This window comes from Scyliorhinus canicula, chromosome 8 (genome assembly GCF_902713615.1).
Source record: "Scyliorhinus canicula chromosome 8, sScyCan1.1, whole genome shotgun sequence".
Lineage (NCBI taxonomy): Eukaryota > Metazoa > Chordata > Chondrichthyes > Carcharhiniformes > Scyliorhinidae > Scyliorhinus > Scyliorhinus canicula.
Window position 1 is genome coordinate 41553848 of NC_052153.1, and position 16999 is coordinate 41570846.

Consider the following 16999-nt stretch of genomic DNA (forward strand, 5'->3'; position numbering starts at 1 on the left):
AATAAACAGGTCCCTCAATTTGCTGATGCCCGCCCTTTGCCACCCCCTAAATCCCCCATCCGTGTTCCCCGGGATGAACCGATGGTTGCCACCCAGTGGAGCCTCCATCGAGCCCCCTGTTTCCCCCCGATGCCGTCTCCACTGTCCCCAGATTCTTAGGGTCGCCGCCACCACCGGGCTCGTGGTAAACCTCTTAGGGGAGAGCGGCAACGGTGCCGTTGCCATGGCACCCAGGCTCGTACCTCTACATGACGCCATCTCCATTCTTTTCCACGCAGCCCCTCCCCCCTCCATCACCCATTTACGCACCATTGACACATTGGCTGCCCAATAGTACCCCAGAAGGTTGGGCAGCGCCAGCCCGCCTCTATCCCTTCCTCGCTCCAGGAACACCCTCTTCACTCTCGGAGTCCCATGTGCCCACACAAAGCTCAAAATACTGCTAGTCACTCTCCTAAAGAAGGCCCTGAAAGAGGAACAAGACCTCGGAAGCACCGTCATTTTGACGGACTGTACCCTCCCATCAACGACAATGGCAGCATGTCTCACCTCTTGAACTCCTCCTCCATCTGATCTACAAGTCTGGTGAAGTTATGCTTGTGAAGAGTCCCCCAGTCCCTGGCCACCTGCACCCCCAGGTACCTAAAGTTCTCCCCTGCCCGCTGCAGCGGGAGTCTACCAATTCCTTCCTCCTGGTCTCCAGGGTGCACCACAAACACCTCGCTCTTGCCTAAATTTAATTTTTAACCTGAAAAGATCCCAAACTCAGCTAGCAACTCCATCACTCCCGGCATCCCTCCCACCGGGTCCGCCACATACAGTAACAGGTCGTCGGCATACAACGACACCCTATGTTCCTCTCCACCTCGCACCAAGCCTCTCCACCTCTCTGAATCTCTCAACGCCATCGCCAACGGCTCGATTGCCAGTGCAAACAATAAGGGGGGCAGGGGGCAACCCTGCCTGGTCCCTCAGTAAAGCCGGAAGTACTCCGACCTCCTCCTATTCGTGGCCACGCACGCCATCGGGGCCTCATATAGCAGCCTTACCCATCTAATGAACCCTTCACCAAATCCAAACCTTCACCAGACTAGTGGAACAGTTAGCATTCACCTCTACCCCCTTCCGCACCACATTCCCACTCTTGTCTCTCACTCCAGCAATCTCCTTAGCCGCATCCCACTTGCGGAGCTGATGAGCCAGCATCCTAATCGCCTTTTCACCATGTTCGTACACTGCCCCTTGTGCCTTCCTCCACTGTGCCTCCGCCTTTCTAGTGGTCAGCAAATCAAATTTAGCCTGCAAGCTGCGCCTCTCCCCCAACAGTCCCTCCTCTGGTGCCTCTGCATACCTCCTGTCCACCTCCAGCATCTTTCCCACCAGTCTATCCCTCTCACTCATAAATTGAAATTCTAATACCAGATTCTCCCTCCCATATTAAAAGAAAGACCTTGTGCGTTCCTTGTCTGAGCTGTGCAATCCCTGGTGGAAAAGCAGACTGAGATTGTGTGTCATCTCCAGAGTGGGGTAAATTTGCCCCTGGAACCTCTTTGCGATGCACTTTACAGCAGCATTGGTTAGAGTTGTGGTTGGCTGTCTTGTAACTGCATGGAACCCAAAGCAGGCAGGATAGACAAAAAGGGAGGGACAGGATGAGGAAGATTGGCATTGTATAATATATTTACACTTGTTTGTTAACCTGCAGCCTAGTGCTAGATCTGTGCATTGCATTGAAAGCACTATTGAAGCTTTATTTTTGCAAAATGGATGATGACTTATTTTAAAGTTTGTTTTTTTAGTTGCTGTTCTCTGTTTCACTATTTGCTGCTCTGACTTTCCTTCACTAAGGACATTAGATACTCCGTCAGGGTATCTCCACAGATAGCCAACAGAATTGTTGATTCAGCTCGAAGTATTTTAAACAAGTTCATACCAGATATCTACATTTACACCGATCACATGAAAGGAGCAAATTCAGGAAAGTGAGTCTTGACTTGGGCAACTGGAGATCCTGTACTAAATTTGAATTTGAAACGGACAAATTAAAATGTTTCAAGATTTTTTTTGGCAATGTAGTGCATGGTAGAAAGCCAGGTAAAATGCTCTGGTTAACAATCACCACGTATGCAGTTGAAACTTCAAGCGAATAATTTTCCAGAAACTTGTTTTATTTTGATTCTTCCAGTGTGATTGTAATTTAATACTGTGGGTTGCTGACTAAGTCTGCAAAGGAATGTAGATGGTTAAGTAAGTGGACAAAAATATGGCAGATAGAGTATAATGTGGGAATATATGAACTTGTCCACTTTTGCAGGAAGAATAGAAAAGCAGTATATTATTTAAATAGCCAGTAAGAAGTCTTACAGCACCAGGCTAAGTCCAACAGGTTTGTTTCGAATCACTAGCTTTCGGAGCACTGCTTCTTCCTCGGGTGAATGAAGAGGTGGGTTCCAGAAACGTATATATAGACAAAGTCAAAGGTGCAATACGATACTCTGAATGCGAGTTTCTACAGGTCCAGGCAGAGCAACTGGAGAGAGGAATAATCACAGGTTAAAGAGGTGTGAATTGTCTCGAGCCAGGATTTTGCAAGCCCAGGCCCGATGGTGGGGGGTGAATGCAATGTGACATGAATCCAAGGTCCAGGTTGAGGCTGTACTCCTGTGCGGAACTTAGCTACAAGTTTCTGCTCGGCGATTCTGGGTTGTCGCGCATCCAGAAGGCCGCCTCGGAGAACGCTTACCTGAATATCAGAGGCTGAATGCCCTTGGACTGCTGAAGTGTTCCCCGACTGGAAGGGAACATTCCTGCCTGGCGATTGTCGCGCGATGTCCGTTCATCCGTTGTCGCAGCGTCTGCATGGTCTCGCCATGTTTTTAAGCTTGAATATTTTTAAGCTTGAATTCGATAGATTCTTGGTTGACAAGGGAGTCAAAGGTTATAAGGGGTGGTCAGGAAAGTGGAGTTGAAGCCACAATCAGATCACAATTGATCTCAAATGGTAGAGCAGGCTCGAGGAGCAACCCCTGCTTCCTACTTTGTATGTTTGTTTATACGTATGTTTTCCATTCAAAAGTGACACTCTGGATAAAAAGTCTTCTGTCAACTTGTTTGGCCCTGAGCCCATAATTCTCTGCAGTCGAGTGTAACTCAGTTTAAATGTTCATGTTGGGATTGAAGCCTGGAATTGCTGAATGAACCTCCAGCATGACTGGTCTGCAAGATTTTCATTATCTAATGTCACAAAAGTAGTGTGTATGTTCTTTACCAAGGGAGGTGACGGCGTAGTGCTATTGTCACTGGACTGGTGATTCAGCAGCCCAGGGTGACACTCTGTGAATCCAGGTTTGAATCCGGCCGCAGCAGATGGTGGAAATTGTATCCAACAAATATCTGGAAGTAAAAGTCTAATGATGGCCATGAAACTCAGTTGGACCAAACCGCTTCAAAGTCGATAAAAAAGGAAAGAAACCGAACGGACCACCCAGCATTGACCTAGACGCTGGAAATGTGAAACTGCAAACCCAGCTGTGTTGACTCTGCAAAATCCTCCTGACTAACATCTGGGGGCTTGGGGGAGCAGTCTCACAGACTAGGCAAGCGCCAGTCTGACATAATAACACGTACGGAATCTTACAGATAATGTCCTCAACATCGACTCCGGACCCATGAAGCCTCATTAGGTCAAACATGAGCAAGGAAACTTCCTGATGGTTACCATGTACTGTCAGCTGATGAATCATGTTGAACTCCACTCAGAGTAAGCACAGTTGGTGGCAAGGGCGCAGAAGGTACTCTAGGTGGGAGACTTCAATGTCCATCACCAAGGGTGGGTTGGTAGTACCACCACAGACGGAACTGGCCGGGTTCTAAAGGACGTAGCTGTTTGGTACTGTGGCAGGTGGTGAGGGAACCAACAAGAAGAAAAAACATACTTGACCTCATCCTCACTGACCTGCCTGCTGCAGATGCATCCGCCATGAGAGTGTAGGAGTGACCACCACACAGTCCTTGTGGAGACAAAGTGCTAAATGGGACAGACTTTGAACAGATCTAGCAACTCAAGACTGGGCATCCATAAGGCAGTGTGGACCATCAGCATCAGCAGAGTTGTACTCCACCACGACTGTAACCTCATGGCCCGACATATCTCCCACTTGGTACCACCAAGCCTGGGGGTCAACCCTGGTTCAAGGAAGAGTGCAGGGGGAGCATACCAAAAAAAATGAGGTGTTAACCTGGTGAAGATACAACACACACGATTACCTGCACGCCAAACAGAATGACTTAAGCAGCAAGTGATAGACTGAGCTAAGCGATCCCACAACCAAAGGATCAGATTTAATCTCTCCATCGTGAATGGTGGTGGACAATTAAACAACTCGCTCAGGCTCCACAAATATCCCCATTCTTATGATGGAAGAACCCAGCATATCAGTGCAACGGTCATGGCAGAAATATTTGCAATAATCTTCATCGAGAAGTGCTGAGAGGATGGTCCATTTCTGTCTCCTCCAGAAGTCCCCAGAATCAGATGTCAATCTTCAACCAATTCGATTCACCCCGTGTGATTTCAAGAAACGGCTAAAGGCAATGGATATTGCAACGTCTATGGACCATGACAATATTCCAGCAATAGCACCAAATACTTTCTCCAGAACTTGTCGTGTTCCTGGTCAAGCTGTTCCAATACAGTTACAACACTGGCATCGACCCGACAATGTGGAAAATTGCTTTGGTCCTGTACACAAAAACCCGGCCAATTACAGCCCTATCAGTCTACTCTTAATCATCAGTAAAGTGATGGAAGGGGTCATCAACAGTGCTATCAAGCGGTACTTAGTTAGCAATAACCTGCTCACTGACACTCCATATGTGTTCCGCCAGGGTCACTCAGCTCCTGACCCCACTGCAGTCTTGGTTCGAACATGGATAAAAGAGCTGAACTCCAGAGATGAGTGACCTGCCCTTGACATCAAGGCAGCATTTGACCGAGTACGGCATCCAGGAGCCCTAGCTAAACTGGAGTCAATGGGAATCGAGGGAAAACGCTCTACTGGTTCAAGTCATTCCTGGGACAAAGGAAGATGGTTGGAATCAATCATCTCAGCTCCAGGATGTCACTGCAGGATTTCCTCAGGGTAGTGTCCTATGCCCAACCATATTCAGCTTCTTCATTAATTACCTTCCTTCTGGGCATCCGTTACATAAGGTCAGAAGTGAGGTGTTCACTAATGATTGTACAATGTCCAGCACCACTCATGACTTCTCAGACACTGAAGCACTCCACATACAAATGCAGCAAGACCTGGACAATATCCAGGCTTGGGCTGACAGTGGCAAGTACCATTCGTGCCACACAAGTGCCAGGCAATGACCATCTGCAATAAAAGAGAATCGGACGACAGCTCCTTGACATTCAATGGCATTGCCATCACTGAATGCCCCACCATCAACACCCTGGGGATTACGATTGACCAGGAACTGGACTAGCCGTATCAATATTGTGGCTACCAAAGTGGTCAATGGCTTGCAATCACCTCCTGACTTCCCAAAGCCTATTCACCACCTACAAGGCACAAGCCAGGAATGTAGTGGAATACTCTCCACTTGCCTGGATAAGTGCATCTCCAACAACACAAGTTGACACAATCCAGGACAAAGCAACCCGCTTGATTGGCACCCCTTCCAAACACATTCACTCCCTCCACCACCAATGCCATGTACAAGATGCACTACAGGAAATCACCAAGGCTCCTTGAGCAGCACCGTTTCAAATCCACGACCGCTACCATCTAGAAGAGCAAGGGCAGCAGATACCTGGGAACCCCACCACCTGGAGGTTCCTCTCCAAGTCACTCACCACCCCGACTTGGAAATACACCGCCGCTCCTTTTGCTGTTGCTGAGGGAAAAATCCTGGAACTTCTCCCTTAGCAGCATTGTGGGTGTACTACACGTGGGCTGCAGCAGTTCAAGAAGACTGCTCACCACCACCACTTCATTAGCGATGAGCGACAACTGCTGGCCTAGCCTGTGAAGCCCACACCCCATAAAAATAATTTTAAAAATATTGTTTAGTGTTTAGTAAAATATTTGGATTTGAAAAAAGAAGACATTTAAAGCAACCAAAAGTGGAATGAACTCCCAGCTGTATTAATATATAGGAGGTTGTGCAGATTAGAATGGATGTTCCTGATCATTTTGAAGCAGGATTAGTGCCTTGGACACAGTGGTGTGCTCCACAATTATGATGCCACTGAGCGGACCTGGAGATGGAGTGGAAAAGCAGAACTGCGCACTGTTATGCAAGATTAGATACTCGATTCCCTGAGTGACAAAGCATTAAACCATGTCGGGAAAGTAAGTCTGCACTTACAGTATATATATTTTTTGACTAAGTTTCAAAACAACAGTATGTGAACCATCACCCAGTCTAGTGAGAAGTCAAGGACTCTGATCCCTAAGCACATGATCCTTTTTGCACTATGAAATATTCTGGAAGAAATTCCAGAACACCAAAGTGAAATTTAAAACCTCTGACTCGGGTGAGTTTTTTTAACAACATGTGTTTATGTTTCAGGTCCCCAGGATTTGGCCTCTCTTTAGTTGCAGAAACAATAAATGGAACATTTCTCAGTGCTGAGCTGGCTTCAAACCCTCAGGGTCAAGGGTCACCGGTCCTACCAGAAGACCTTGGCCAGAACTGTGCAAAGCTGCTTTTAGAAGAGGTTTATCGAGTGAGTAACTAAACTCATTTGAATAGCTAAACTATTTTGAATTCCCTGTGACCGATTTAATGGAATGACACGATTTCATGTTTTATGACTTTTACTGTAACAAATTAATTAGAAGTAATGTTGATTAAATATTTCCTAGTAAGCAACCAATACTCAGCTACCCACGCCATATATATATAAACATTACAGCAGCAGTTCCCAAATTTGAGTCAGTGGAAGTCTCCCAGGAGGTCTGTTGAGGTGTTAAGGGGGTGTTGGAGCGGATGTCGCAGCGGGGTACCACCGACGTCTTCGGAGCATGAGAAAGAGGGGTGAGTGAGGTGGGGACAAGGGAGAGAGCAGATCGGGAGGTGAGGGTGAGAGCGCGCGGGGGGGGTGGCGCAAGGACGCAAGGAGAGGGGGAGGCAATTCCCGCACTGACTACCGACAGTAAGGACGCACTTTGGCAATTTTTTGTCTTGGTACATCCACAGTGCTGTAAGGGAGTGAGTTCCAGGATTTTGATCCAGAGGCAGTGAAGGAATGATATCTTTCCCCAATCAGAATAGTGAGTGATTGAGTGACATAGAGGGGAACCTCCAGGTTGTGGGATTCCCAGGTATCTGCTGCTCTTGTCCTTCTCCAGATGTAGTGGTCATGGGTTTGGAAGGTGCTATCTAATGTACCTTGACAAGTTCCTGTAGTGCATCTTGTAGATGGTACACACGGCTGCCACTGTTCATCGGTGGTGGAGGGTCTGATTGTTTGTGGAAGGAGGAGCAGCCAAGCAGCTGCTTTGTCCCGGATGGTGTCAAACTTCTTGAGTGCTGGAGCTGCACTCATAGAACACAGAACATACAGTGCAGAAGGAGGCTATTCGGCCCATCGAGTCTGCACTGACCCACTTAAGCCCTCACTTCCACCCTATCCCTGTAACCCAATAATCCCTCCTAACCTTTTTGGTCAATAGGGGCAATTTAGGGGCAGCACAGTGGGTTAGCACTGCTGCCTCACGGCGTCGAGATCCCAGGTTCGATCCCTGCTCTGAGTCACCGTCGCTTCCTGTGCAGTTTAATTCCAGGGAATCTTTCACGTGAATTAACACATTTTATCTTGTTACAATCTCCATAAGAACTATAACTTTAAAAAAGAGATTCAAGGCCGCAGGGTGGCGCAGTGGTTAGCACTGCTGCCTCACGGTGCCGAGGTCCCAGGTCCGATCCCGGCTCTGGGTCACTGTCCGTGTGGAGTTTGCACATTCTCCCCGTGTTTGCGTGGGTTTCGCCCCCACAACCCAAAGATGTGCAGGTTAGGTGGATTGGCCACGCTAAATTGCCCCTTAATTGGATAAAATGAATTGGGTACCCTAAATTTATGGAAAAAAAATAAGGGCAATTTATCATCGCCAATCCACCTAACCTGCACGTCTTTGGACTGGGAGGAAACCGGAGCACCGGGTGGAAACCCACGCAGACACTGAGACCGTGCAGAATCCGCACAGACAGTGACCCAGCAGGGAATCGAACCTGGGACCCTGGCGCTGTGAAGCCACAGTGCTCGCCACTTGTGCTACTGTGCCGCCCCTAGGCAAATGAGGAGTATTCCAGTATACTCCTGACTTGTGCCTTGTAGAGCGTGGACTGGCTTTGGGGAGTCAGGTGATGAGTTCATCACCGCAGGATTCCTAGCCTTGGAGCTGCTCTGGTAGCCACATTATTTATAAGGCTTGTCCAGTTCAATTTCTGGTTAACGTTGACCCCCAAGATGTTGTTAATGGGAGATTCAGTATGGTTATGCCGTTGAATGTCATAGGGTGATGGTTAGATCCTCTCTTGTTGGAGGTGGTCATTGCCTGTCACTTAGCTGGCACGATTGTAACTTGCTACTTGTCAGCCAAAGCCTGGATATTATCCAGGTCTTGCTTCATTTGGGCATGACTCGACTGGTACTGAACATTATGCAGTCATCTGCGAACATCCCCACTTCTGACCTTGTGTTGGAAAGAGGATGATTGATGAAGCAGTTGAAGATGGTTGGGCCTAAGTCACTAGCCTGAGGACGTCTTGCAGTGATGCCCTGGAGCTGAGATAATTGACCTTCAACCACCACAACAATCTTTTTTGGTGCCAGTTGTGACTCCAACCAGTGGAGAGTTTTCCCCCTGGTTCCCATTGACTCCAGTTTAGCAAGGGCTCCTTGATGCCAAACTCGGTCAAACATTATGTCAAGGGCAGTCACCCTCACTTCATCTCTGGCATTCAGCTCTTCTGTCTGTTTGGACCAAGGCTGTAAAGAGATCAGGAGCTGAGTGAACCTGGCAGAACCCATACTGAGCGTCCATGAGCAGGTTATTGCTGAATAAGTGCCGCTTGATAGGACTGTTGGCCCCTTCCATCGCTTTGCTCATGATGGAGAGTAGACTGATGGGGTGGCAATTCACTAGATTGGATTTGTCCCGCTTTTACTGTACGGAACATACTTGGACAATTTTCCACATTGCCGGGTAGATGCCAGTGTTGTAGCTATACTGGGACAGCTTGGTTAGGGGTGCAGCAAGTTCTGGAGCACAAGTCTTCAGTACTATTACCGGAATATTGTCAGAGCCCATAGTCTTTGCAATATCCAGTGCCTTCAGCCATTTCTTGATATGACTTGCAGGTTTAGCCACAAGTGAATGCCGCAAGCCAGAAAAGGCTAGAGTGATTCCGTCCTACTTGGAAAGAAATGAGCGAAACGCACAGTTAAATAATGTTAATGGATGAGTTTATGAACTTGATTTATTGGTTTCTATTCCTGCAACCAAACCTACAAAAGTAGGGTTTTGAGCTTTCTGCAAGATGCCACATTTTTATCTTCCCTGCATCAGTTGTTGCAGAAAGAATCAAATGACATTTAGCATGTTCTCTATGTCTTAGAGCAACTGCCTTTTACTTGTATTCCAATGGCCAGGGAAATTGGTTGTCGTGTACTGTTCTACTTTTCAGCAGTTTATAACTAAACTGCATTCATGAAGTTGTCTTTTTTTGACTAGTTGAGGTATTTTTGGACTAAAGCAGTGTTGGTTTTTTGTAACTTGCTTTGTTTTCTGATTTTGTTTGTACAGGGTGGTTGTGTAGGTTCGATTAATCAAAGCTTGGCTTTACTATACATGGCCCTTGGACAGCAGGATGTTTCAAAAGTTCAAATTGGTCCACTGTCCCCATACACGTAAGTGAAAGCCCCTTATTGTGTAAGCGTGATGTGGAATTGAGTTTGGCGTAAAAAGATCAGATGTCTGTGGGTTGTTTTTATTATTGATATATTGATTTACAGTTGTCTCATTTAGTCGTTTTCAAAACGTTCCCTCGACTGGAGATCTGAAGGCCCAAGATCTGAACTGTCCTTTTTCAGTTATCACGGTACCGGTGCTGTTTCTTCAAGAGGTACAGTACTGTGATAACTGAAGAGTGGCAGTGCCATCACAAGACTGTTGAACTAGGAGTGTTCTTCCCCTCTCGTTTACTGTGGAGTTTGAAGATAACAATATCAGGCAAAAACAGGAAGTACTCGACAATCTCAGCAGGTCTGACCGCATCTGTGGAGAGAAAAGGAGCTAATGTTTCGAGTCTGGATGACTCTGTCATAGCTGATAATATCAGGCAAGCATTGATTTACCAGGCTTCCACGCATTCTCCATCGGATTTGAGTAAATCTGAGAAAAGAAAATAAAACACGATCAGATAAAATTGAAAGAAAAGAGAGTCCGATTGATTGCTGTCCTTCTCAAAATCAGGATATTCGCATGGTGAGGCCTCACTGCTCATAGTGTCACATTTACTTTGTTTTCTGTTTTCCTTTTTGTTGTGTTTTCTCTTTCCCACTCTCTCTCTCTCTCTCTCCCTCCCCCCTCCCCACCCCCGCTTTACCAATCACACTGTCCAGCCCTGACTGCCAACCAGACCCGACTAACTCCTCCATAGAAGAACCATGGAATTCCTACACTGCAGGAGGCCATTCGGCCCATCGGGTCTGCACCGACCCTCAAAAAGAGCACCCACCAAGATCCACTCCGTGCCCCATCCCTGTAACCCCACCTAACCTTTTGGATACTAAGGGGCAATTTATCATGGCCAATCCACCTCACCTGCACATCTTTAGACTGAGAGGAAACCACAGCTTCCGGAGGAAACCCACGCTGGGAGAATGTGCAGACTTCACACAGACAGTCACTCAAGGCCAGAATTGAACCTGGGTCTTTGGCGCTGTGCAGCTGCAGTGCTAACCACGGTACCACCGTGCAGCCCCCACCCCACCCCCTCCCACTACCACATGACAAAACCCTTCTTTGAGACCAGTCAACTAACTTCTCCTGCCTAGACTCACCACAGCTGCCTACTCGCTGCCTATCTGCTTCATTTGCCTATCTGATTCACTCACTTGGCTATCCACTCACCTGGCCATATGCCTGCCCATACCAATTCACTAAAAGGCTACACCTTTTAAAACTTACCTGCATATGGCAGCTAGAATCATTAAAAAGGTGGGGGGGGGAGAAACATGTCGTCTTCCCCCAACTCTACTGCGATGTGCTGGATTTAACCTTGGAGACACTGTGCTGCCCACTTCTTTGTGCGATCGGATGATCCGAAAAGAAATGGGCCGTTGCATCGGATTGGTAAGATCGTTGAGGTCAGCACTGATCAGAAGATCTAGGCCAGAGTTTTATGAATCCGGCAACGGCTTGTAAAATAAAGGTTTTGGCATATTGCATGATAAAGGAACCAAGGGGGAATGCTGTTTTTTTGCAGACGGTTGTTGTGATCTTGGAAGCACTGCCTGAAAGGGTGGTGGAATCAGACACAATGCTAACTTTCAAAAGGGAATTGGGTAAATATTTGAAAAGGCAAGATTAGACAGGACTGTGTGGTGGAAAGAGCAGGGGCCGCAGTAACTAATAGGACAGTTTTTTAAGAGTGGGCGCAGGTCTGGTCAGCTGACTGATAGCCTATGATTCCTCCTAGCCCAGTAAAATTGTGGAAACATGCTGTATTTGAGGTTTGATCTGAGGGCAATTTTATTTTGCGGTGTAACACAAAATGATTTGAAAGTCCAACAAAATGAACTGGCTTAATCCCAGAATATATCCAAATTAAATAAAAGCAAAAGTCCATTTGTGTAGAAACCCATTTTGTACCTCTGTGTTAATCATTGATAGAATTCATACTCCTCATCATTGTGTGCAAATATTGATTTAGCATTCAGACACAGAATAGTTCAGCATTGAAGTAACCATGGATTGAAACAATTAAGATGCGTGATATAATCATAAATTAAAAATAAATATTTTAAATGCTATCCCTTTAATTTGTTTGTTGTACATATAAAACTTTAAATCCCTTTCGTTGTGAGCCCCAGGTGGGGACAGGTTTATCAGTAAGTCTCTTTTGGATCAGAACACTGAAGGTAGGCAGCAATGCAGGGGTTCTTTCTCCCATGTTGGGAAAATCCCCAGGACCCTTGTAGGGCAACTCCATTTTTTTATCTGTCCAAAAATTACTTTGTATTTAAACATATTTTTGTAAGTGAACAAATGTGTATTTATCATGTTTTAGTTGGTGGTGAGTGAACCTTGTAAATGGGATTGGATTTAAACAGGGCAAGCAGTTTTTCGGGTATCCTCACCATGAATTAATTCTTCCTCGGAGATATTCCAACACAGTTTGGTTTACCCAGAGTCTTCCCTCTGAAATGAGTTTCTGTTTTTTAAAATCCAAAATCTGCTTCATAACTTGGTAAAAGGAGTAGAGGAAGTTATTGTACTGCGTATCTAGTTCAGATCTCCCATATCTTGACAGGATTGTTCAGCATATATGACAAATTACACACTAAACATCTGCCCTGTGTAACCCCACCAACCACTCTGAAGGCAATTGCCCCTTCTGAAGGGGAACTCGAAAATTTGGGATGACAAACCACTGGAGTCTGATCCAATGTGAACCATTTGGTTTTCTGAGCTGGTAGTAGGCCCTGATACACTCTAGTATGACGTTTTAACACATTTGGGTGCCTATTACCTTTGGTTCAGTCAACATGTGTCTAAACTCTCTGGCTAGTAGATTCGAGTATATCTGTTAGGCATGGAATCCATGTCTGTATTTGCTTGACATTGATTTACTGGAGCCATCTTTCAGTTGCTCCATCCCAATGCTGATGCAGCAATGCAGTGAGCAGCTCGCAAGGAATATGTTGGTGCAGTTGATTTTCACAGTTCTGAGAAAGATCAAATTCTTCCTTTCCCTCGACATGTTCCCTTTCTATGAAGCTGCACTAAGTATTTAATATTGATTCTAAGAGACTCCGGGGGTTGGAGGCTCTTGATCCTCTTTCGGGTTTGATTAAACTATTGTGTGTAAGACATTCTCATGTTCCGTTGTGGATGTTTTAGTAAAAGTGGAAAAAATCAGGTGTGACATTGAGAAGAAATAAAATGGATGCAGGTGAGAGACATTTTAATCTGCTTATCCTTGTTAACCAGACCCAATCATATAGGCTGCCAGCTGAATCAGTTATGTGTCTTTATGTAGCTCAGGGCAACGAACGCTAGGGGACTCTTTAAAAGTGAATAATGAGAGACTTTATAGCTGCAGTTCCCCGGCGAGTCAGAGAATGCCAGCATCATTTCAGGTCCAATCATTGGCATGAAACACCAATTAAAATTTTTTGGGAACCCGTTGAAAATATCAAGGGAGCTGGACTCCATGTTGTGAGTTCCTGCAGTACTTTTTTTGTTCAATGGATTGGAGGAGAGAGTGGGTTACAATATTTAGTGATTTATTTTTCCGTTGATTTCTGAATTCATTGTTTCAATAATGGAGCCTGTGTGCATTCCTCACAAATATTAGATTTGGACCACTCTCATTTTGAAGCCAATATAAGGAGGATCTAATGGACCTTTTTTGCAGAATTTATGATTTGGTTTTGGTTTCAGATTCATCGATTAGAAGTGGGGAATCTGTTACTTCACACAACAGTGTTAGTTTTATCTTTTACAGTCGAATGTATTTCTGCCTTTCTGTTGCTTTGGCGTGTTGTTGCTGTTGGAACATCCCTTTGCTCGTTTCTTTTTAATTAATACCTGTCACAGGTTAGGTTCATCGTAGTGACGTTGTTTTTCCAGGCCACAGATGCCAGCTCAGTTCTGAGGATTGTTTACAGCCAATTACCATAAAATACCATTAATGGCACGTTTTGATATACTTCTCATGAATTGAATGAACACAATATCTCACAAAGTTAATCATTTACTTGGAAAATTAATTTTCAAGAAGCAGTGGAAAAGTTGAAGATTTTATTCTGTGATGTGTTGGCCTTGATGCTGCGAGTTTTACATTCCTCTATAGTAGAAAAGTTTTGTCCTGAAAGTGCAGTATGCATGATGTGTTAAATATTTCAGGAGTACCATAATGAACAGTTAGTAATATCACTGACTACAGACTGCGAAAATGCGTTACTTTTTTTTTTACAGGATTGAATTTCTGCGCCATTTGAAAAGCTTCTTCCAGATTGTGTTCAAAATTGAAGCCCAGCCCATGGAAGAACAGAAAGGAGGAGATAAAGTATTAATGACTTGTATAGGTGTTGGCTTTTCTAACATCAGCAAAACTGTCACATAGGACGGCTGCCACAGTTGCATCTTGTCATGTTTGGCACATTTCTTTGTTTGTTTAAACCTTCACTCAGGAAAGTTGAGCTGCTCAAATTTGATACATGAAAAAATGGTGTTTCACAAGTGCATGATGTAATTCACGTGTAAATTACATTGCTGTGGAATTTGGCTTATAAGGAAAGCTTAAATGCTGAACGCCAATTGATCAGTTTCTCACTGGAAACCAATGCCAGTTTTTTTCAAAGCTGCTGTAAGACTTGGATTTACTCAGCTGGAGCTTTTCTTCATTTAATACTATGGGTGGCCATCAAGGAATGACTCAGTGCTGGGTCTATTGGGCGGGTTCATAATGGCTCAGGCTAAAGATATAAAGGCTTCAAATATAGTTTCAATGGGGTGACAATTGAATTCCAGCATAGTTGTGATGAGTGTGAATAATTCAAGTGGATACGGCCTGTTTGTAAAAATTGGAACTATGTTCGTGGTAAAATAGGGGTCAACAAAATTGGTTCAGATTTGTAGCTCCACTAGTTCTTCCCTCCTATTTCCCTGTCATGCCTGCTCGGAACCAAATTTGTGCTGAAAATGTAAGAATTCTTCACAAATGGATGAATGAGAGGCAGCCTTCCTATTAGTTTATTCAGGTTCAGGACTTAATGTGACTGCTTTCCATGTCTCTCATACTCTGCATTGGGTGGAGTTGGGTGATACCTTTTGCTAGCAGATTTGAAACCCCCAAAGGACAACAAAAGAATGAACCACAGATTCTTAAAAAGAAATTGTCCCTCTACAGGTTCTGCAGCAATTTGTGGGCATTCTCCTATGCCTATGTCACTCTGAACCTAGTCAATAGGTGATTGAGCAGCTAGTTAACCTTCCTATGTACATTCATAGCAAAAATTAGTTCATCGTGTGACGATTCCACTAACTGTCCGAAAAGCCACTGCTTTGTTGGGTACACAAACCTGCTGCCATGTAAATGGCTAGTCAATGTTGGCTTTCATTCAGTGGTAGTATTCTAGCCTCCGTGAGAAAGCTTTGGATTCAAGTCCCACTCCAGAGACTTCAGTGTATCATTTAGGCTGGTGTTTCAGTGCTGTTATGAGTGAGTGCTGCACTGTTGGAGATGCTGTCTCGCTCAAGGTGCACACGATCCCATGACATTCTTTTGCATAAGAGCAAAGAACATCCCCTGGTGCCTAGCCTTCCTATTCTTTAACCAACATCACATGGTCATTATCTCCTTGCTGTTTTGGGGGAGGTTGCTGCATTTAAATTGCACTTTCTGGTGTTACAACAATGACTGGACTTCAAAAGTAATTAATTGCTGTAAAACCCTTTGTGACATCCTGTGGGTCATAGATATGAACGGGAATAGGCCATTCAACGCTTCAAAGTCTATTTCAAGTTTAGTTAGAGCAAGGCTGACCGTATGTTACCTCACTTTACTCGCCTTAATTCTGTATAATATCTTTACCTCACATCTATCTCCATTTTATAATTTTTCAACTGATTTAATTTCAACAGTTTTTTGGGTGAATGTTCCAGATTTCCACTACTTCGTGTGAGGAAGCGTTAGCTGACATTGATTAACGCTACTTTTAATTTTTCTCTATCTACCCTATTAAATCCTTTAATCATCCTAACCACTTCCATTAGGGGCTGTTTAGCATACTGGGCTAAATCGCTGGCTTTGAAAGCAGGCCAGCAGCACGGTTCGATTCCCGTAACAGCCTCCCCAAACAGGCGCCGGAATGTGGCGACTAGGGGCTTTTCACAGTAACTTCATTGAAGTCTACTCGTGACAATGAGCGATTTTCATTTCATTTCATTTATTCTCATTATTAGGGGCAGCAGGGTAGCATGGTGGTTAGCATAAATGCTTCACAGCTCCAGGGCCCCAGGTTTGATTCCCGGCTGGGTCACTGTCTGTGTGGAGTCTGCACGTCCTCCCCCTGTGTGCGTGGGTTTCCTCCGGGTGCTCCGGTTTCCTCCCACAGTCCAAAGATGTGCGGGTTAGGTGGATTGGCCATGCCAAATTGCCCGTAGTGTCCTAATAAAAGTAAGGTTAAGGGGGGGGGGGTTGTTGGGTTACGGGTATAGGGTGGATACGTGGGTTGAGTAGGGTGATCATGGCTCGGCACAACATTGAGGGCCGAAGGGCCTGTTCTGTGCTGTAATGTTCTATTAGATCAGTGATCTTCAAAGTCGGGGGTGTGATCTGCGGGTGGGCGCGTGTCGGGAGGGTCGTGGAGCCGTCCGTCGCTCCCGATTGCGCAAATTCGCGCGCAACAGCCGGCTTTTAACTATGCATAGTTAAAAGCCAGCTGCTGCTCGCTCTGCCTGGTTCGGAAGTGCTCAGTTCTTCTGAACAAAGCAAAGGCCGAGTTTCCCCCTGGTGACTAGCACCATCGGACCCACCTGCAGAGATCCAGTGCCATGGCCTCCACCTCGGAACTCGTCTGTATGTACAGCGCACTCATCTTGCACAACGACGAGGTCAATGTCACCGAAGACAATCTCAATGCCCTGATTAAATCAGCTGGTGTGACCATTGAGCCTTTCTGGCCTAGTCCGTTTGCCAATAGTCTGATCTGCAACATTGGTGCTGATAGCAGTGCCCCAGCTGCTGCAGC

At 45.5% G+C, this 16999-nt stretch overlaps 1 protein-coding gene across 2 annotated transcripts in view; it reads left to right on the plus strand.

Moving 5' to 3' along the window:
• Window positions 1-16138, plus strand: part of rcl1 (RNA terminal phosphate cyclase-like 1) — a 44313-nt gene extending 28175 nt beyond the window's left edge. For both annotated transcript variants that reach the window (XM_038804420.1, XM_038804421.1), the window contains exons 6-9: window positions 1857-1982; window positions 6583-6739; window positions 9822-9925; window positions 14223-16138. In XM_038804420.1, coding sequence (XP_038660348.1) covers window positions 1857-1982; window positions 6583-6739; window positions 9822-9925; window positions 14223-14370 — 535 coding nt within the window. In that variant the 3' untranslated portion in view covers window positions 14371-16138. The remainder of the gene's footprint in view (window positions 1-1856; window positions 1983-6582; window positions 6740-9821; window positions 9926-14222) is intronic.
• Window positions 16139-16999: the final 861 nt, after the last annotated feature.